Here is a 23606-nt window from a genome sequence, read left to right as displayed (position 1 = left end):
AGGAACACAACTGTGTGGAGGACGGCATCACACTGACATACTCAGTTTTTCTCTCTGGATTTTAACCATTTTCCTCTGTTTGCTTGTATTTCTGTTGGTGATTCTAGTGCCTGGAACATGGCACTTCTCTCAGACAAGGTGAAGTATTGCATTCCCTTCGCTTTTACTGTGATTTTCATTATTGTTTGTGTCATATCGCAATGGGGTCATTCTCAGGTAACAGTGCCATTTTTTTTTTTTTTTTATATAATTTCATAGGAAAAAGGTTATTGTTAAACCTCAGGCCCAAAGACTTAACCTCATGCTTAAAGTAAATAGGGACCACCTTAGTGCATCCTCCAAAATATTGTTTAACATTAATATATTTTGAGTATGTACTGGTAGTATCTGCCAATTTTCACTTTGAAATAAATTGACTTTATGACAAATATACATACATGAAGTCTGGACTAATTAAGATTGTAGAATATGTTTTCAAAGAATTATCTTATTCTCACATAGGCTGCTTTTATTTGCTCAAAAATACAGAATACCAAAGAATATTCTTGTCTTGGATGAATTTGATTTAAAAAAAAAAAATTTATATTGAGTTCATATTGAGATCTCTAATGCATGATTGTGGCAATTCTGAATGCAATTTGAGACAATCTTGAGATGTCTTATGAAAGTTTTGCATGAGATTACAGTTACATTTAAACTAATCTCATAAATTCAGAAAATAGAGCAATCTTCTTTTTTGAGGTGTTAATGAACCAGTGTATTTGCAGTGCTTGTGGAAATGACAATAATGCAAACCCCGGTGATTATTATCTTTTCCTAATTAGCCTAGTAGCTCAGCACGCACGTAAACAAGAATAAAACCCAAGGCTCCTCTCAGAGTTTTTCCATTAACAACAGTCGAGGCAGAGAAAGTTCAACAGATCTACGCAATTAGACCAAAATGACGTAATTACTCACGCGCTCATCTGTGAGAGCTGTTTGTTGTGTCGGTGGATTATTTTGCCATTTATAATCTTGATTTAGTACAGCAATCAGTTTATGCAAAACCTCCCAAATGGAATCAGAGTTTGGGCATTGCTCTTTTGTTGTGTTTATGCCGTTTAGGTTTCTTAGATTTGTTAGATGACAAAGTGCAATTAAACGCGCCTAGCTTTTGCTCTCGTTTGAGGAGTCTCACTTCACCAATATCCTTCCGTGTCCTCGAAACCGCCAGCTATGAAATTGTCTTGTGCTTTTTAGAGGTTGACTAGTCAAGCGTAGCTTTGTGTGTAACTCTTCTGTGCCTTTAGCACAAACCATATAAAACTTTGCTCAGATGAGATAAGCTTATCTTCACTCCAAAAGCGCATGACCGCGGTGTAAAGTAGGTTGCAGGGTGCTGAGGAATCATGTCAATGAAACACAAATAAACTGTCTGGAATGAAAACTAGGCTGAGGTTTAGACGTTCACAAGGGTGTGTGGTATTGGCTGGAGAAATTGATCTGTTTTGGTATTAGACACCTACTGCCACCTTCACATTCTTAGCACTTGGTATCACAGTTTTTGGTTTTCAGTATGGGTTTGTCATACCAAATATCACACGTTTCCTTTAGGAATCCATCAATAAACCACAGCTGCCTATGCAATGACAAAGAAACGCTTAATTGCTCTTTCATAGTTTAGGATTTCCTATGTTTCATTTAAGTATCAACTTGTCTCAGATGTTTAAAGTAAACAACATTGACATTTCGTCTAGACGAGACACCAGAGATTTCTAGGATAAGAATCAGAGAAACAGCTGAGAATAAAGTATTCGATCTCCTTCCAAATACTATTGCTGCATTAGGAACAGTTGAGATATTAAAGCAGGGTTGTTATAGTTGACGAAAATGAAAATCATAAAACAAATAAAAAAAAAAAATTGTATTTCACTTTTATTAATTGGAAAAATAACCGTGACAAAAAGACAGCAAAATGACTAAAACAGAAATACAAAAATAAATAAAAATTCAAAATATTAATGAATTAAAATGGAAAACTATAAACTATACTACAATTATACCAAAACTATAATTAATATGACTGCATATATATATATACACACACATATACTTATTTATTTCAGCTAGTTGCCAAAGCACCTCATACTAATGTTTTTCAAAATACATGAATGTTTTAATTTTATTTAATTTTTATTAATTTAATGTGCAAAAATAACTCAAATTTAAATTAAAATTAAAATAGAAAAAACTAGTAAACATTACTATAATTACTATAACCGAAAATACATAAAAAGTTCAAACTATTAACAAAAACTTTTTAAAACTATAACAGTATCTTAATTATACGAAACCTTGTCTGTATTAAAGAGATCTCTATGAGATTAATATGCATAGAACAAATCATTTGATCGTCGCAGAATTTGATGAAAGATATTTCCTGATGGGTTCATATTTAGACTTTTGACTGCAGACTTTGATATCATCTGAACACAATTTGAGACATTGCCACTAAGATCTGATAGTTGAGAAATATATTACCACGACATGTTTTTCAAAGGATAAATTGAATGGCAGGAGATTTACAGTAAGCAAACATCTCCATTTTATCTCTGAATACATATCTCAATATTTAATCTAATTGCTGTCTGCAAAAAGCAATTGAGATCAAAGATTGAAATGATCTCATTTATGATTTTTATTCCTAAAGGCATTAATAAAACACAGCAAGGATTTATCTACCAAGACAAAAAAGAGAAGTTTAGAAGTTTAGCGTGAGAAAATGTTGCTAGAAACATATATCGAATATCGGCTAAGCACAACCAATAACTTAATGCAATTCTGCACAGATAGCTTATCAACCAAAACAAACTTAAACAGAAAACCAATAAAACCGTGACTCAAAGCCTATTTCTGTTTCAATCCAGTGTGTGTCTGCAACTCTGAAACAGTGATCAAGATCTTGTTCAGAGCATGATATTCTTTTTCATTTATATTTCTCCTCTTTTCTGATTATTCTGTGTCTTTAAAGTCAGAGCTGATGAGAAGGCTCAAAAGTCTTCATCACTTCTCATCTTCAACATGTGAGATATGCATCTGGGTCACAGGTTTTTGTGTCATTGTGTTCATTAAATCATGTGCAGGGCACGGTCATATTGATTTGATGTTTATTTAGTCATTTCCTGACACATCTGATGCTGTCCTGCTGCTTTATTCTATAACCAGGCCTGTGGAGCCGTGTTTCAAATGTCTTATTCTATGGGTGTTCTCTGTGCTACAGTACTAATAATAACATTGCAGGCTTTCAAATGAATACTTTATGCCAGTACAATGGACCTGGTTAAACTTTAACAGTCGGAGCAGCTTCCTGCCTCATTCTTTATAAATTGTGAAGGGAAGATTTACATTCAGGACCCCAGATATGTGAAAATAAAGTGGTCACCACAGTGTTGCAGGGTGCTCTGGGGGCTTTCTATGTATCACACACACACAAATAAAAAATCCTCTACACTCTTAAAAATATTTTTTTTTACTGGCATCGATGGTTCAATGAAACCATTCATTGTACAGAAGGTTCTTTATAGTGGAAAAAGGTTTTTAGAGCATTAAAATGTTCTTTACACTACGAAAATATTGGTGCTTTTAAGAAATCTTCACTGAAAGGTTCTTTGAGGAACCAAAAATGGTTCTTCTATGGCATTGATACGAAAACACCCTTTATTTTTTAAGAATGTATAATTTGTTTTCTCCTCTAAATGACCCCTTTAATCTCACGTGTCTCCTTTAGAGTTTCTCAAGAAAGTCTAAAACTGTGCTCAGACTTTGCAATATACTCTAAACAATATAACTTTTTTTAAACGTGCATTCTTCTATTTACTTGTTAAAAAAACCAAACAAACAGCCTTAATTTTTATAATCCCTAAAGACCAGTGAGGAAGACCTTGATAGTTGTGCATTTGTGCTGCATTTGTCCAGACAATGACACTAAAACCACAGATGTAGTGTGAAACATCCTACCTAGTCTCATGGCAGGAAGGTTCTAGCAGTACAACATTTGGCTTGTAACAACAGTGAAACCTTTTTTTGGTGCTAAATAGAACCCTTTTTGGGATTAGGACCTTAGTGTTAGAGAAAATGGTTTAATGGTTTATTATTATTAGTTTTTAATATTACTTATTAATACTGTTTTACCCTTATATATGCCTGGTCTTGTATCTTGTAGCCTTTAATTAGGATTTTGCGAAAAAAAATGGCCAGCTGTGTCAATTAGGTACTTTTATGCTTTTTTTTAAAGACATGGGTAATTGTATCAAAAATGACAATGCTCTAACAACAGTTATTAGTTTAATACATGATAACTGACATTGAACATATATAAAAGAGAAAACCAATATAGATGCAGTGAAGATGATTTTCATAATTCTCTATGATGCCTTGAAGTCCATCATTGTGTGATATTTTGAGTGGCATGTTCTCTCTGCAGATGATGAGGTTGTGGGCTGTGACAGCATCTGAAATTGAGTTTAGAGTTACAGTGTGTCTCTTTCATTTCCAATTATGCTTATGAAAGTCCAAAGTAGCCTGGGCCCTTCACAGTGGTAAAAGGTAATAAAAGGTAACCCAAGTAATAATTTAAAACAACAATATGTTATTGTACAATAATTGGCAACCCCATATAGAATATGAACAGTGTGAAACGTGAAGCAAGATAACCCAGGATTCTGTTTACCCGAGGTGTAGAATGACCCAGAATTAACTATTTGAAGTGTGAAAAGCCCTTCTCAGCCGGACCAATAAGGAAAACGGTCATTTTGTTGATTGACTTCACAAAGCCGACGAATATTTTAGTTCTGATGTGTGAATGGTATCCTAAAGGTAATAAAACAGAACGCCGTGGCTTGTGTGAACTGCATGCTTGTGTATTTACCAGAAAAGTCAATCTGGTAACTTTACAGTAATTTACAACGTTTAATGTGTGAAAGCAACTTATGACGTGGCTTGCATTTGTTTCTGTCCCCCATTTCCTCCAACTTCTCATCTTTCCTCTATATCTCAGGGTTATTCCGAGATTGAACTCCTAGACCTGCTCCTCGAGCCCCATAAGATCCCTCATATGGAGAGCAATGGTGACCAGTGCAACCCCGCGTGGTCAATCGCAGATCAAAGCGTGAGTGAACCGCTATTTGACATCTGTGACCTGAGTTTATGTGATAAATCGCAAGACAACCTTCCTGCTGAGAGCATGCTGAGAACATTTTATTTTTAGTTATTTTAAAGCGGTTAATTAATGAGACACCCTGACAGGCTTCCTGTAAACACAGTGACAGCATATTGCATGCTGACCCAAATTTATCTGTCAACTTGTGTGTGTGTGTGTGTGTGTGTGTGTGTCTGATAAGACACTGTTGTCTGTCTGTCTGTCTGTCTGTGTCTGTCTGTCTGTCTGTGTGTGTGTGTGTGTGTGTGTGTGTGCATGTGTATGTGTGTGTGTTTGTGTGCATGTTTATGTGGTTTATGAGGACACAAATTTGTATAATGACATGGGTATGACAGAGGTATTACAATATGAAGGTGGTTTATGAGGACACTGCCTATGTCCCCGTAATTCAAAAGGCTTAAAAAAACATACTAAATGGTGTTTTTTTTGAAAATCTAAAAATGCACAAAGTCTCCTGTGAGGGCTAAGTTTAGGTGTAGGGTTGGTGTAGGGCAATAGCACACACAGTTTGTTCAGTATAAAAACCATTACGCCTATGGAGAGTCCCCATAAACCACAAAAACCAACCTGTGTGTGTGTGTGTGTGTAAATCAAAAACCTAGTGAGCTGCGTACATGGACAGCATTTTAAGACATCATGGGCACCATACAAATGCAAAAGATTAATATTTATATATTACTGTTTAAAGATTTTTTCAAATGTTTTTGAAAGTCTCACCAAGGCTGCATTTATTTGATGAAAAATACAGTAAAAAACAGTAATATTGTGAAATTTTGTTACAATTTAAAATAACTGTTTCTATTTTTAATATTTCTGAAAATGTAATTTATTCAGAATCATTAATCCAGTCTTCAGTGTCACATATGATCCTCCAAAAATCCTTCTAATATGCTGATTAAAAAACAAAAATGTACTTACCTCAAACTTGTAAAAGGTAGTTTGTTACTGTTGAAAATGTATATTTCATTGCCTCAGGAATGGTTTTATTTTTTTTCCAGAAATTTGAATTTCCCTTGAAATGTGCAGTTACATCAGGGAAATTGATGAATGTCATAGTTGGTTGGGTTAATTTGTTAAAGCTGCTATTAGTACTAACAAGTGTGCAAAGCAATACTGGGGACAGGCAGAAAACCTGTACTACTGTCTATTTTCAAATTTATGAAATATATTTTTTAATATTTCCATAGTTAACGACTAAGATTAAGAATTTTATTAAGCAAGATGACAAAATGCACCTGGGAAAAGCATTTGCATTTGTTAAAAAAAGAAAAATATACACCTAAAGAAAAATATAAAAATATAAAATATACACCACAAATTATACATTTGATTAATAAAAATCCAAACACAGTATATACATATATATATATATATATATATATATATATATATATATATATATATATATATATATATATATATATAGTGTAAATATATCTAGATATAAAACTATTTTTGTAGGAGCAATTTTAGTTCATGTTAAAGTAATTGTAACAAGATAATTTACTTCAGAGACACAAAAGGCAATGACTCATCTGAAATATGTGTGTGTTTTAGTTTGTGCATCACTGTTGTGTATGTGTGTTTCTGCTATGATGCAGGTGTGTTCATTTATCATCGATGTGTGAGTCACATTACAGTTTGTTTGATTACTTTCTATTTGTGTTCCTGCAGATTCTGTGTCATGATAAAGGTGTTGTTGATAACTTCCTGGACTCCCTGTTGCAAGCGTCAGATGGCGTGTCACAGCCCTGCTCTCCTCTCTGGGTCCCCTCACCCTCTGACAGCGGAATCAGTGACGACACCCCCTCCGACCATCTGGACAGCCCGCCGCCGCCAGCCAGCCCGCTTTTTGACACTGTATTCCTCCCTCAGCATCCTCATCTTCTTCCTCAGCATCTTCAGCAGCAGGACACACCTGTCACAAACACAGAGCCTGATATCTCCATTGATCTGGGTGAGACTGCACTCTTCAAACAGTTACTAACCATAAAAATACACTTTGTAACTTGAAACTTGAAATGAAAAATAAAACACCTTAAACTTACTATATTCCAGTTAGGTCAAAGGCAACATTTCACGATTTTGTTTAGCTTAAATTTACATATTAAAGTAAAAATTGAACAGTTAGAAAAGCAAAATTAATAAAATGAATAAAATAATTTTAACAAATTAAAATAAAATCAGAAAATATAATATAAATTATATTAAAATAACACTGCCACACAGAATCCCATAATTATTGCTTTTTTATTTATTTTTTGGGGTGGGGGGGGGGGGGCGTTGCAATCAACAATCTTTATGTAAATATGTATTCAAATAGGTCAAGGGTATACACTAGAATTTATGCTAAGAAACCAACACTGTAAAAAAACTGGGAAAAAAAGGATTTCTGTTCAGGTACATATTGTTCAAGTGTACTAACCTCTGTAGGCCATACTGATGCGCACTTCACAAAGTAATTTTCTATAATACACCTGCAGGTAAACATACAAATATTTTGTTGATCTCAGTTAACCTGGGATTTATGGATCTTGATTAACTGATATTGAATGTGGGTATTGGTTGAGTTTCCATTTATTCTTTCAGTCATAAAAACCTGTAGGGTCTGCAAAACCATCAGAACACACAATAGTCTTTCAAAGCTTTCAGAGTTCAAAGCCTGAGTAAATGCAGTGAAGAATCATTAACCTGAACAGAGTCAAAATGAATACACTTATAACTCTGAGGCAGGCAGGAGAAGTCTGTGATCTTCCAGATGAAGCAGACTGTAATAACTGATCTGAGTTTTACTGAGGTTGTCTGCCACTAATGCAGGCCTGAGGTCTCCGAAACTCCCAGCAATTCAGTAATTGCAAAAGCTGGAAAAAAAACCAATGACATATTTCAGATTCAATAAGAAAACATGCATATGTAACACATTTCTTCGGCATTCAAATGAGGTTTAAAATGTCTTTCTGTTGTACGATCACATTACAAACAAGACTTTTCAAAACACCCTATCAACCAAATATCAACTAGGAATGCACAGATACTGAATTTCTCAGATGACACTGATAGGTGATCATTCAGATTATGTGCTGATACCAAAAGAATCTCTCCCAACTAATGCTGGAAACTATACAGGGAGCCCTCTCATTTAGTAGGCCTACATAATAGAGGTTAAAATTAACAACAAAATTATTATATTCAATATTAAATTCTATTTATTATATATAATAATTACACTAAAAAACATGTCATGACAGCTTTAATCAAACATACATTTATAATTAACAGTAAATAAGCTCCCTCTAGTGTTTTTTTATAGTGCTTCACAAACTGTGAAGCTGTGTTCTTTGGGGACACGCACCCTACAGCAGGTAGCACCCAAATAGTAATGTGCTAACAACCATCAGAACATCTTAGCAGCCACCTAGCAACACAAAAGAACAGAAGCAACCATGTATAAATGTGCTAAGAACACCCCAGCAACACCTTAGAAAGCACCAGAACACCCTCTACCGCACACCAGTGTACTAACAAGCACTCCTTGATCTGTCTGTTGATGTCTGTTGGTCTTCAGACATAGTGTGATTTAAATGCATTCTGTGTGTGTGTGTGTTGCGCGTGCAGCAGATTGGGAGGCCTGCCTGTTCTCTGAAGGTCTGACAGACTCTCAGTGCACATCAGCAATGCCAAGAACTCTACCAGCCACCGTTTACCAGCTCACCGTAAAAGACCTGCTGCTCTCCAACATCGGAGAAGCGGTGAGTACTGAGAGAACACAAACAGACATCATGTAGTGTGTGTGACTCAACTGTTCTGCTGTGACATTCAGTGCGAAACATACAGCTAGTGTGACATCCACAGGGATGCTAATGACAACCAGGAGAGACAGACAGAGCAGCGGAGATGTCAGATTTCATACTAGAAGAGATGAACAATGGAAACAGTTGAAGAACTCAGGAAGAAATACATGACAGAGAAAAAGAAACTCTTCTCCAAAAACTAGTGAGATACCTAGACAAAGTTAAATAAAAAAAAATCTGGTGTAGGATTAACAATTTTTACTCTGAATTTGCTAGTAAATAGCAAAGAAAAAGCAAGTAACATATTGAATTAAACATAACATTTTTAAGTAAAAAGACTAAAGTAGTATTTTACAGTGTACCAACATTTGATTTTGGCTAAAATCAAAGGCTTCGCATGCATTCTTCACTAAAGCATTCCCAGAATGCATTGCAACAAGCAGTTTCCACAAAAAAAATAAAAAAAATAATATGATTCAGCAAATTGATTAATGATTATAAAAAGCAACAGTGAAGGATCATGGGACACTGAAGACTGGAGTAATGATGCAGCAAATTCAGCTTTGATCACGGCAATAAAATACATTTCATAATAGGCTATGTATAAAAATACTGTTATTTTAAATTGTAATAATTCATAATATCACTGTTATTTACCGTATTTTTGATCAAATATTCAAGATACTTTTGTGTGCTAAAGATGTTAAAATCAACATATTTTCAAAAACAAGTAGTCCAGGGGTTGCCTAAATGCCCAGCTGACTAATCAGTCTTAAAGATGCCCAATATATTTTGACTCAGGTTGACCTGATATGCACTTCTTAAGCGGCATTTACATAAGGTGTGTTCAGTTACAGCTAACGAGTGCCACGTGCAGTGGAGTGCAACAGAATGCAAGTGTCCCGAGAGCATATAAAAAAAGCTTTTAGCTTAACAACTCAAGGATAGGATGCTGAAAATGCACCCTAATAGCCAAAGACAAATTTGAAGACACAACATAGAGCAAACCTGAAAGCATGCAAACTGTGCATGTTGTTATCAGTGAGCTGATTAATGCAAGACTGCTAAAAATATATATATAAAAAAAAAATGGAATGGAACATTGGGGCCTTTAAAAGTTAAACTTTTATCTTAACACAAATAAATAGTGAGGCATGATGCAAAAATGAATAAATGTGTATAGACCACCAATTAAATAACAGTTCAAGACCGCATTGCGTAAGCATGCATTCTAAAAAAGGAACTGCCTGTGTAGATGATAAACAGTGAGGCAGCTAAATAGTGTTTTCTCCACAGATAAAAACATGTTTAGAATGTGTTCAATCAAACAGCTCTTCCTGTAGCACACTGGTAATGACTTTGACCTGCAAACATTCCTGGGCAACATAAAGCAGAGAGCTGTTAGTGCATTTCACAGTGCTTTAATACCTCCACAGATGCTGTTTCAGTGTTTGGCTTTGGCTATTTGTGCAGCACTTTTATGAATTACTGAGTATTTTTTTGTCATTATGCAATGCTGTGCATTGATACTTGAGGCTAAATAGAGTGTCCTTGTGTGGTACTTTGCAGCTCTGTCTAGCACTATCCAGAGATGCTCTCAAAAGAAATAATGCAACACATGCAATACAAATATGAAAGAACATGAAACAAAATGTGCTTCTATGTCTAGTCGAAACCCTCTGCCCAGCAATCCCAGCAAGAACTGATTCTCAATGAAGATGAGATGAAACTTTTAGTCAAGGAAGGAGTCAGTCTTCCCAGCCAACTGCCACTTAACAAGGTATGTTGAACACTTAGACCATGCCCTCTATTCAAATCTCTGCCATAGCTACACTCTTAAAAATGAAGGTGCTTCACGATGCAATAGAAGAACTTTTTTGTCTAAATGGTTCCACAAAGAGCCTGTAACATCTGAAGAACCTTTTTGTTTCACAAAAGGTTCTTTGAGGCTAAAGAAGGTTCTTCAGATTATAAATAGGTAAGAAAGAGATGGTCCTTTAAAAAAACCTTTGACTGAATTGTTCTTTGTGGAACCAAAAATGGTTCTTCTTTGGCACCGCTGTGAAGCACCTTTATTCTTAAACTAACAGAATTATAGAAGAGTTCACAGAGGAAAGGAAAATTTGCTTAAAAATGTATGGGTGCCGTCAGAATGAGAGTCCAAACAGCTGATAAAAACAAAACAATAATCCACAAATAATCCACACCACTCCAGTCCATCAATTAACATCTTGTGAAGCGAAAAGCCACAATCAATGCTATCATTAAGAAGTGAAGTGACATTCAGCCAAGTATGGTGATCCATACTCGGAATTCGTGCTCTGCATTTAACCCATCCAACGTGCACACACACAGCAGTGAACACACACACACCGTGAACACACACACAGCAGTGAACACACACACACCGTGAACACACACCCGGAGCAGTGGGCAGCCATTTATGCTGCAGCGCCCGGGGAGCAGTTGGGGTTTCGGTGCCTTGCTCAAGGGCATCTCAGTCGTGGTATTGAGGGTGGAGAGAGCGCTGGACATTCACTCCCCCCACCTACAATTCCTGCCGGCCGGAGACTCGAACCCGCAACCTTTGGATTACAAGTCCGACTCTCTAACCATTAGGCCACTACTTCACACTGTCGTGGCCTTCCCACTTAAGATGTTTATCCAGTTAAAAAGTCATCTCATCTGAATCAGGAGAGAAATATGCACAGATCAAGCACTGTTTACAAGCCAAAACAGTCCAAAACAGGTTTCAACAAATATGTGGGTGGATATGTGAGAGGACAACAGGAGATGGACTTTTTCACTGGAGGAAGCATTATTATGGACTCATGTTTTGGCCAGAAATGACGGCTTAAATTTAAAATGTCTTAATGATGGTTTTGTTTTTATAAACATGCACCTTTTGCTTAACAATATATTAATTGGTGGACTGGAGTCGTGTGGATATCTTGTGGATTACTGTGATGTTTTTGATATGATGATGCTGATTGGTTCTTTGTTTAAAGGACGAGAATTATTCTGCTATATTTTGCATTGCTCCACCTCGGTATATCTTCAAGTCTTCAAGGTATAAAGCATCTCTCATACTCAAGGCGATGGCGTCATAACATCACATGACCACTTGTAATATCATCACAGTAACAACCTTTCCGTGTCCTACACGTGTCATGATGCCATGTCTCTATATTTACTGCCGGAAGCCTGATCAAACATCAGCAGGAAGGAAAGAGGCTTTTAGAGAAGCTGAGATGAATGAAGTCAGTGATGAAAGGCACCTCTCATCGAAATAACACCTTTCTTTCAGCAGCAGAGGTTTTTCCCTCTGTGTGCTAGGATAATGGATAATGACAAGATTAAGCTGATTTGATTTGACTCACGTTCTGCCTGAGGTTTCAGACCTAATAAAATCTGTATCAAAATAAATGTCTGAAATGTAGCCCTCTCATTCTGGCCTGTTCTCTCATGACTTTCTTAGTACGAAGAAAAGATTTTGAAGAAGATTAGGAGGAAAATCCGCAACAAGCAGTCGGCTCAGGAGAGTCGCAAGAAAAAGAAGGAATATATAGATGGACTGGAGGGCAGGTGATTATACACAGGCATATATATATGTATATATATAAAACACACACACACACACACACACACACACAGCTGTTCAAAAGTTAGGGATGGGCTTTTTAAAGAAATTATTGCTTCATAAAGGATTCATTAAATTGATCAAAAGTGACAGGAAAGATATTTATGCTTTCTATGTAAAGACATTTGTTTCTGCTTTTCTTTTGAACTTTCTGTTTATCAAAATATATATCATGGTTTCCACAGAAATATTAAGCAGCACAACTTTTTTTAATAATTGATAATCAGAAATGTTTCATCAAATCAGCATATTGGAATGATTTCCGAAGGATCATGTGACACTGAAGACTGCAGTAATGATGCTGAAAATACAGCTTTGCACCACAGGAATAAATTACATTTTAACACATATTCATATAGAAAACAGTTATTTGAAACAGTGATAGTATTTTACATTTTACTGTTTTTACTGTATTTTTGATTAAATAAATTCAGCCTTGGTGAGCAGAAAAGATTTTATAAACAGTAAAAAAAATCTTTGAATGGTAATTTCAATTGTGAATGTACCTGACTTGCGTACAATAAAACATTCACCTCAGATGTCCTGTTTGTGCTACAAGTAAACACAGTCTGACTGAATGAATGAATATGACATCAAAGAAAAACTCATTACTAAGTAAAGTTGCTGTTAAGTTGAAATTGAGGTCGAAAGTCATTAAAAATCCAGGCTCGAACTTATCTCAACTTAGGATCAAAGGAATCGAATATCCTCCGAGAGGCTGGAGAAATTATTTAGAACACACTGCTGCACAAATTTCGGGCATGAAATTGCCCTTTAAGGAAGAGCCCGTGGGTTTATCTATCTGAAGGACAAACTCATTTCACAGCCAGCGCTGCAGTCGGTAAAAGCACCACAGCCATCTTGCTGGTTTTTTATTCACACATTCCCAAATCGGTCCTGTGAACATTACCGTCTGATGCTAACAAATACCTGTGGGATTGTACTGACCTCGAAGAAAACATCTAGTTTTTTATTTTGTTAATAAAAAATATATATATGAAAATGGAAAAATAAACGAAATAAGATTTGTAAATTGTAAATTAATCATTTTGCTATTCAGAAAACCAAAAGGAAGTCAACAGAACATTTTTAGCTAGGAAACGGTTGAGATCTATCTTCTGTTTTTAATTAAACTTGTAATGTTTATGTAGAACTACTTGCATTTATTCAGAGACTTTCAGCATTAATAAGGATAAAATCAGTTAAAGATTTACCTAATTAGTGTATATTTTTGTTTTTATTGATTTTGAGGTAAAACGTGACTCAGATACTGTGTTTTGTTAGATTCATCTGAATTCATCTGAAAGTCTCTACAATGTTTGTCTGTGTGCAAATTAGAAATCTAGTGTTACGGCTCATGTGTCTCTCGTTCATGAGAATAACTGGACCAACAGTTATTACTGAATTATCGTCTAATGCTATTGATGCACCACTATTTAGGGAGTGTTTGTGTGTACACGGACACCTGCTGTGATTTATCACTGTGAGTAATTGGCCAATATACTCTGGTCTAGGATGGCTGCCTGCAGCGTTCAGAATCAGGAATTACAGAGGAAAGTCCTCCAGCTGGAGAAGACCAACACGTAAGTCTTGTTTTACAACAATATCAGATCCTCTCTTCTCTGAAAGGGCTATAAATCAGTAGTTCTCAACCGGTTTTGCTTCAGGATCTGGATTTAGATTGGACATCAAGTGGCCCAACACAGCACTGAAACTGCTTTTTGTATATTTTAGTATATAATTTTCTTCCTACAGTCTTTGAAGATGAGTGCATGTCACAATCTTTCTGGCATCTCGGCCAGCTTCTACCGTTTTCTGATTTATTTGGGTATTTGAACTATGCAAGATTATATAGTTAGATGCTTATTATCATCTGACACTGCTTTCCCTCCTGCTGTTTGTACATTTTTACATATGTATTATCTCATATTTACATTTTGAATAACTTTTTATTCACAGAATGAATGACCTCAAGGGAACATACATTTATGAATTTAAAAGTAACATAAACTTTTATAGAAACATGTCATGGACAGTAACAACATGACCCACCAGCTGAGATCCATCGTTTTAAAATATGAACTGGAGGTTTATAACCTGTTCATGTAAACTAGCTCTTTAACTGCGCTACAAGCCTGACTCTCCTAAAGTCACATTCCATTAAGAGATTCATTTACAAAACGTCTCTTCTTTCAGTCTTTTATTGGTTATTTTCCAGTCTATTTAACATGCTATAAAATCAGCTATTAAATTTAAAGGAGACGTCTAGTGAAAAACATTAAATAGCACAATAAACCATTATCGGCTATGCATTATAATGACCACATTTTCACTACATTTAAACAGTGTTGTTAGGCAAGATAGAAAGAAACAACCCAGCATGTGTTTTGTCCAATATTTTCCCAGCACTGGGTTGTATTTAACCCAGCATTTTTTAGAGTGTATTTTACAGTTGTCGGGATGGATTTCCCGGGAAACCGCATACGTGCATCATTCGTTTGTGCGTGTTTATGTCATATCCATAAATCAGGTCAGGCTACTACTGTATGCAGTTAAAGTAGCTTATAGCCAAAACAACTGAAACTCCAACCAAAAAGAGTTTGAAAGCAAAAATGCAACGCGACACCTGTAATAAAACAAGAATCAAGGTTTGCAGAGCACATTTGCTGTGCATTGACTAAGGTTCACAAAACAATGTTTATGCTGGGAACAATACTAATCTCTAAAAAAGATAATGCATTGCCTATAAATAGCCTTGCAAAGTTATAGTTTACACCATTATTTGATATGAATAGCATATTATGTCTGAAGTAAGCCTTGGTAAAGTTTTGTAACATTATTTTAAACCAATTGTGAACTGCATATCAGTTGCCTACCTGCTCATAAGACATATTTTTCAGATGTCCGTCAACGAATAACTTGCCGTTTTATGCTTCAAACGCTAGAGGGCCAATTTAGTAACAGTGTAGTTTTAAACCTGTTCCTGTGGTGCCATTCTTTACTAAAATATGTTCAGTCCTAAGTCAAAAAATTCTTAATGAATCATAATTTACAATTCCAAACGGAATTAAACAACAATCCTATAACAGTAAATAAAAATGTGGAATTAAGTGACTATTTTTTTCTATTTTTTATTTTTACCAATCAGAATTTATTCCGAATTTCAGTATCCATTTGACACTTTGAGGATTCTTGATTGATGCTTTTGGCTCCAAATTAACAGTATTCTGGAGAATATATTGATGAGCTAGAAGCATCTGGGTTGATGGACTGAACTTCAAAACTTATTTTAACCCTACTGACATTTTCAAAACACTTTGCAGCGCTGTGAAATCCTTCCACATGCTGCATAATTGTCCTCAGATGAAGCCGTTCCTTTTTAAAGCATGACTCAGTACTTTACATTTCCAAAGTTCACATCAAATGGAAGTTCCATTACCGCTTCTTCTAACTTGGAGCACTCTCTCTCCATCTATCTGTTAGGTCCCTGATGGAGCAGTTACGCCGGCTGCAGTCTCTGGTGATGAACGGCTCCAGTAAACCGGCTCAGACGGGAACCTGCATCCTGGTAAGATGACAAGACAGGAGGAGGAGCCTAAGAAAGGAAAATAAATTAAGGAAGGAAGCAAGGAAGCTCCAAGCTTTGAATAACTGAAACTGGCGTTTTATAACTGAAGCACAATCAAAGTCAAGCTTCAAAGTGAACATTTGCAGAAGAGGTAGAAAAAGGAGGAAAGTAAATGGTTCGGTGACACATAGTCCAGAGAAGAGAGAGATTTCAGCGGTGTCGTCAGCATTACTTAATTAACTCACTCTTCTTCTTTATTACAACTGATTACATCAGTGACTCATCTCAATGCCACTTTCCAGAAGAGCTTAACAATGTCTCAAAACTTTGCACAGATTTTCTAAGATAAAGTCTGCAACAAGAAGTCAGAAATCTCAAACATTTCTAAAGGTATTAAAGGGGTCAGTGGAAAGTTATATATATTCATAGTTTTAATTATATTATAATTAAATTATAAAATAATACATAAATGTATAAAACTCAAATATAAAATAAATAAATTAAAAATATGATTTATATTTAATTTATATATATATATAAATATATATATATATATTTACAAATATTTATATTGCTTGGATATTACTGTATTATATGTAAATTTGTAATATATATAATTTACTATATAATAGTTATTTATTAAATAATTTAATTAATGCTGTCAAACGATTAATCGTGATTACAAAATAAAAGTTTGCATAATATATGTGTGTTCTATGTATATTTATTATGTATATATAAAGACACTCATACAGTATATATTTTGAAAATATTTACATGCATTTTTAATTTTTATTATAAATACATATATCGAATATATAAACATAACATTTTTCTGAAATATATACATGCATAAATGCATACATGCATGTGTCTTTATATATACATAATAAATATACATAGTACACACTGTCACAGATCGGCCAGGCTCAATCACCAGTCAATCACAGCGCACTCCCTCACCTGAATTCTAATCACCTGCACCTGCACGTCAACAATGGCATCATCCCACACTCCTCAAATACTCACACCTCACAATACTCCAGTGTCTGGTCTCGTTCCTACGAAGAGGACTACTATAGCTATCATATCTCTATGCTTGATACTTACCTGCTGTGGTCCATCCCAAGTGTGTCTTCCAGCAATCCCAAGTCTGTCAGCTCCTGAGTCTCGTCCTGATCCACTGTGTTGGTGAGGTGTGCAGTTACTCCTGTTTGGAAAAAGATATTCAAGTTACCATCCCTCCTGAACACCGAAGAATCCTTGTATCATCACTTACCTGATTCATTCCACCACCTCAAGTCTGTCAATAAATCCCGTCCACATTACGTCACTCAGTCTGGGTCCTACTTCTGTAACACACACACATATATTACGCATACAAAAACTTTTATTTTGGATGCAATGAATCATTTGACAGCACTGAATTTAATTAAATAATATACTGATTTAATATATAAGTTTTATTAAATTAATATGCTATTAAAATATCTTTTCAGATAATTTCTTCCAAATGGTCTGAGCTTTGGTCTTCACATACTTCTTTGTATACTCCTGACAGTGAAAGTAAATAACCAGAAGAAACAATGTGTTAAGGTTTTGTGATATCATAGACTGTCTGTCTCTCTGCTCTGCAGAACATTTCGTACTCGCCGCTGTCCGCTCTCTGTCGAGATGTGCCAGTCCATACAATTACATTCTTCTTTATTAATAAATCCTAGCTTGAATCTCTCCCTTGAGCAGATGAATAAATAATTTTGAAAGTGAAGCACTGGGAGGGTGTTTGAATTAAAATGAACTCGGATGCAATGAAGATAGATGGAGTGGACTGTCTGGATATTACAATATTGCTGACGTGTGTACAGAGCACACTTCATGATTTACAGCCTCTCAAAAACATGTTTAGAAAGGAAAGAGCTGAAAAAGGAAGGAAAGAAGCTAGGGAGAAAAAATCCCAGGAGAAATGAAGGAAGGAAGGACTGAATTTTATTATGATAAACTATAATAATTATAATTTATTAATGTACACTACTGTTCTTTTTTTTTTAGAAAAATAATATTTTTATTCATCAAGGAAGCATTAAATTGTTCAAAAGTAACAGTAAATACATCTATAATGTATTTATACAAAATATACAAAAGATTTCTATTTAAATGAATGCAGTTCTTTTGAACTTTCTATTAATCAAAGAATCCTGAAAAATGAAATGTATCACGGTTTGCTCAAAAATATGAAGCAGCACAACTGTTTTCAACATTGATATTAATCCAGTGTGTTTCTTGAGCAGCAAATCAGCTTATTAGAATGATTTCTGAATGATCATGTGACACTGAAGACTGGAGTAATTATGCTGAAAATTCAGCTTTAATCTTAATATTGCTGACTGTAGTAAATAACATCCTTGTTTTTCTGCATCTTTTTATCTTTCCTGTGCATGTAGCAGAAAGAGAACGCGAATAAGGATGATGATTATAAAAATGAAAGTGTTGATTGGAACAAGCTGTTGAAAGGATGTAGGTCATCAGCTGACCCATATAGCAGGACTTGCTTATTTACTTCCTCTCGTTTAATATTCCTTCTTTTCCTAGGTGCTGGTCCTCTCTTTCTCTCTCATTCTCATCCCGAGCCTCCAGCCCATCTCACACAGGAGGGCCGCTGACCCCGGGGACTTCAGCGCCACGAAAGGTCAGTCAACATCGGCTTGGACATCATGCCACATGAAAAGCACTGCAGATCATAGCAAGCATCATAAAAGAGTTGCATTTGCATCATATCATGCTTCTGACTGAGTGCATTTCAGAAAACTGTGTAACTACCAGACATCTCTGTTTACCATCTGAGGTCATTATACATATATAAGCTGCTGATTTTCATCTGTATTATACAGACACTCCATATCAAGGCGTAACCTGATTTATATTCAGGTTTTCTTTAACAGCTCAAAGTCTTTTGGGAGGCTGCAACATTGAAGTGAACAGACAATTTATAGCTCACATTTGAGCGTCGTCAGGCACTTCTGTACTTTCTGAGCGGTGACAGCAGTCAGAAAGCAATGGGGTCACAGCTGTGAGACGTTATACAATACGTGTTCCTCACAAACACATACACACTGAACGTTCACCAGCATTCATTTTTCATGTGTTACAACTTTTCTTCGCAAATCATGTTTGACCTTTCTCGTTCTCCGCTTGGTTTAATCTCTGACAGTGTTCGTTTCACCGCCTGCTTGCATTCTACAAAACAAGGTTACGTGGGTGATGCTGAAAACAGAGTATCTTTGGGTGGTCTTTAAGTCTTAGAAGCAGTCATTTACTGCCATTTTAAAGCAGAAAAAATCATTTACTCATCCTCATGTTTTTGTGACCCTTAAGGTTGAGTAAATGATGACAGAACCCTGAACATGTGTTGCATGTATGATGGTACATACTGTTCTTTTTCATGACGCGAATGTGGCAAGATCCTGTTTTCATACTTATGTATAATGGAACTGCTTTTGGGCGAGCGTTTAATGCTATGTACATACAAATGAAAAATTGACTACTGATACTGTGTGTGCATGTTTGACTGTGAAAAGAACGCACTGAATATGCAGCAGTGAATCACTGTGTCAAGACTGAGATGATGGAGCGGCTCAGTACAAGGTCTGTTTTACTCTTCCCCTCTCTCCTGCAGTTCAGTCCAGGTCACTGCGCTCAGTGATGGAAGTCTACAGCATCCAGCCTGGCTACTCAGTCAACAGGGATGCGGATGTGTCCTCGTCCCCTCACGGCAAGCTTCGGCTCAGGCCCGAGTATGCCGACATGGACCCTCTACATCACAACCACAGCTACAGAGACAGCGAGCATCATCACAGAGATCCCATCACGGGCCACGCCGCCACACTGAGGAGGATAACGCATCATGAGAAAGACAGGAAGTGATGTCACGGATTGGCGCACTTTGTATCAGAAGTTTGACCAAGGCATCGCCGCTGACAGGAAGTTACTGTCTGATTGACATGCAAAGCAGTCAACTGCTGTTTGTTTTGCTTGTACGTGGCATTTAGGTGCAGGTTTATCTGAAAATATTATACTGCAATAACAGACTGGAACTGCAAAAGTATAAAATGTTGCGAAAAAGTAGATATTTTATAAACACTTAACGCACCTTATATTAACTGCATTGTATTGCAGTTGATATAAGGTCTTCATGCTTCTGCCCACTGTATGTGCGTTGGAGAGAGTATTGTACAAAGATTTCATGCAAATACAGTAACTTGGCAAATTTAGTGATCATTTCATCCTCAAGCGTTCATTGCATCAACATTTGTAAGCATGTGATTATGGCATCGCTGCTCATTCTGCTCAAAAAACGCCCACAGACAGGAAGTGACCATCTGACTGACACGCAAAGCAACCTACCGCAATCTGTTTTGCTTTTAGCATTTAGGCGTGGGTTTATCTAAATATATTACACTACAATAACAGACTAGAACTGGAGAAATAATTATGCAAATAATGATGCAGCACCATGCAAAAAGTTGTACAGAAAACACAAAAGAAAATTAGTGTAAAATAATGTAAAATGTTGCCAAAAAACCCCTAAAACCAAACTTAGAGTATCATACAAAGATTTCAAACCTGGCAAACTTAGTGGCAATGTTCATCTTCAAGCATTCATTCAACATTTGTAAGCATTTAACTTTTACTTTCCATTTATTTGTGGCTTTATCTGAATAGATTACACCACTATAACAGACAAGAATTGGAAAAATAAATAATACACATAATAATGCAGAAGCTTGAAAAAATTGATGGAAAACACACACAGGTTTATCTGAATTATACTACAATAACACACTGGAATCAGAAAATAAGTAAAGCAAAGAATGACGCAGCAGACTATGCAAAACAAAAAATATGTAAAGCTTAAGTTAAGTTTACTTGCAAATAATAAAGAAACTGTACTGCACAAAGACTTCATGCAGATAACCTGGCAAATCTAGTGACTATTTCAAGCGTTTATTGCATCAATATTTGTAAACATTAATTGTTTTCAGTGCTACTACTCCCTCAAACTGCATAAAACCAGCAAATCAGATTTGATATCACTACTTCTAAAGAGTTTCTGTGTAGTAGGCTATGCATCCACAAATTTGCACCAAAGTCAAATATTGGCCTGTGTTTTAAACGTTGCCGTTGGGGAAGAGATTAATCAATGGGAATTGGCCTAACACGGCACATCACATCAAAAGCAGACCTCCAGGCGGTGTGCAGATCACCATGCCAAGATCAGCTTGGAGTCGGCTGCATGATCAACTCAGATTGATGCACAGAGCTCATCTCATTTGAGCACAATCAAGCAGCTGCACGAGCGCAATATACCGACCAACAACTGGGTGTTAAATCCAGATGTTCATTAATGTGAGTTTATCCCCAGCATTTTCTCTGCATCTATCACCCTTAATATTTACCTCAAGGGTTGTTTTTGTTTGTACTGTTGTTGTGCACAGAATTCCCTCGAGTGTTTTGACTCACTGTCAAATGTGGTTTCTGAATGCTAAACAACTTTTACTTTTTGTTGCTCTGTAAACTACATGCACAGTCCATTTAATGTTACATGCAACACGCAGCAGATATGAACACTAAAATGGCTATGAATGTGGATGTTTGTTCAAGCAGGTATTTGCTCTTTCTCGCTCCACCTCCATGAACCTCCAAGCAGGTGTTGTGTATATTATATGTGTATAATTGGACCCGTGGAGTATTGCACATCTCGAGACCTCAGTGTTCATCAGCGCATCAAGAGTGGTCAAGGGCACGAGCTGCTTTCCATTCGTTAAAAATCACCTTTTGCTCCAACATGCACCAGAGTTTCAGGTGTAGCTACTGATGTAGTGAGCTTTAGAGGTGAAGGAGGGGCGGCGAGGAATAACAATTACCTGTTTCACACGAGGTCAGTGCTTTTGCATCAAAACTGCACTGCAGGCGGCTCCTGGCAAACGATGCAGCTCCAGGAAATACAGCACAAGCTTGGACAGAATGAGCTGCTTTCTTTTCTTTCTGCACAGCTCTCCTGTGGGCTTTTCATTCTTTTCCTTTTTTACTCCTTTGTGTTTTTTACATTATGTAATTGAAGCATTGAGAATACTTTTGATCAACTGGTAAACAGTAAATGAGTATGTGAAATGGTATTTTCCGAGATAAGGGTTTCACGATTTTCCAACATTATGGTAAATCTGAATCTGAATGTATTTATTTCCTGCTGCTTTGTATTTTTAGAAAATGTTCTGACTTGAATGATGTGTCCAGTTGTAAATAAATGACCTCAGGTGTCATCACTCGTGTGGGTGTTGTGTGGGAAGTTTCCTTGACATTGATTTGAAAAACTTATGATCGACACAGGTCTAGTGGATCACATTCACAATCTTTTTTTTAAATTATGCAAAAGCTCAATTTATGTGAATCCAGACCTGAGGTTTTAGCTAATTGTTTTTAGAGATCTATTTATTATTTAGTTAAAAGACATCCATCTTTAGAGGTTATTCCTTGATCTTTTCATCAGCAGAAGAGTAATCTCATTATCAGACACAAATAACAAGACGCATAGTCTCTCCTAATAAAAACTCCTAGTCTAAAATCACGTTCAATGCATTTGAATTAGGTAGGAACAGTTGCATAACTATTTTGCAGTCTATATCATGATTTCAGAATATACCTGAATAGGACAAATACTGTATTAGACTGATCTCACTTGTAAACAGTGCTTGATTTGTGCATATTTCTCTCCTGATTCAGGCAAGATGACTTTTTGCCTGGAGAAAGCAACTTTATATATTAGTATTAGTGATGGTTTGAAGTTAAACAAAAATGTCTTGATGGATTTGTTTCTTTTCACATTACAAGACAATACTTGACGGACTGGAGTGGTGTGGATTACTTGTGGATTATTGTGATGTTTTTATCAGATGTATAGACTCTCATTCTGACGGCACCCATTCACTGCAGAGGATCCACTGGTGAGGAAGTGATGTAATGCAGCATTTATCCAAATCTGTTCTAATGAAGAAACAAGCTCATGTACTTCTTGGAGGTTTTGGCTCATTTCAATTATCATATTTTGGGATTATAGAAATGCCCACTGATTAATAAAATAAGTGTAAAAAGTATTAATTTGATACTTAGAGTAGGATACTTGTTTGGTCCCATTAGGATCCTTTAGACAGATTATTTATTAGGATCCTGTTCACATTTCTCAGGATGTATTGACTAGTTGTCTGTGCTCATCAGGGTTCATCTGGACTAAATGCTCGAGAAGACAATCCCCGACTGAATATCTCAGAATCTGTACAGTGGAAGCCAGTTGTCCTGGAATGAACTCAATTAACGCATCACTCGCCTTGAGGGAGGTCGATCGAACCTCCACCTCTA

General features: G+C 36.1%; 1 protein-coding gene across 1 annotated transcript; it reads left to right on the top strand.

Annotated features, from left to right (window-relative positions):
- On the top strand, positions 1 to 22507 carry LOC306845869 (cyclic AMP-responsive element-binding protein 3-like protein 3-A). Its single transcript, XM_079378858.1, has 10 exons — positions 1 to 138; positions 5036 to 5146; positions 6872 to 7154; positions 8813 to 8946; positions 10658 to 10768; positions 12467 to 12573; positions 14143 to 14211; positions 16112 to 16196; positions 18786 to 18882; positions 19870 to 22507. The coding sequence occupies exons 1-10, from the start codon at positions 118 to 120 to the stop codon at positions 20115 to 20117; spliced, it is 1266 nt and encodes a 421-aa protein (XP_079234984.1). The 5' UTR covers positions 1 to 117; the 3' UTR covers positions 20118 to 22507.
- Positions 22508 to 23606: the final 1099 nt, after the last annotated feature.

Source organism: Barbus barbus (assembly GCF_936440315.1).
Source record: "Barbus barbus genome assembly, chromosome: 26".
In the NCBI taxonomy this organism is placed as follows: Eukaryota; Metazoa; Chordata; class Actinopteri; order Cypriniformes; family Cyprinidae; genus Barbus; species Barbus barbus.
This window is presented reverse-complemented; position numbering and strand designations above follow the sequence as displayed.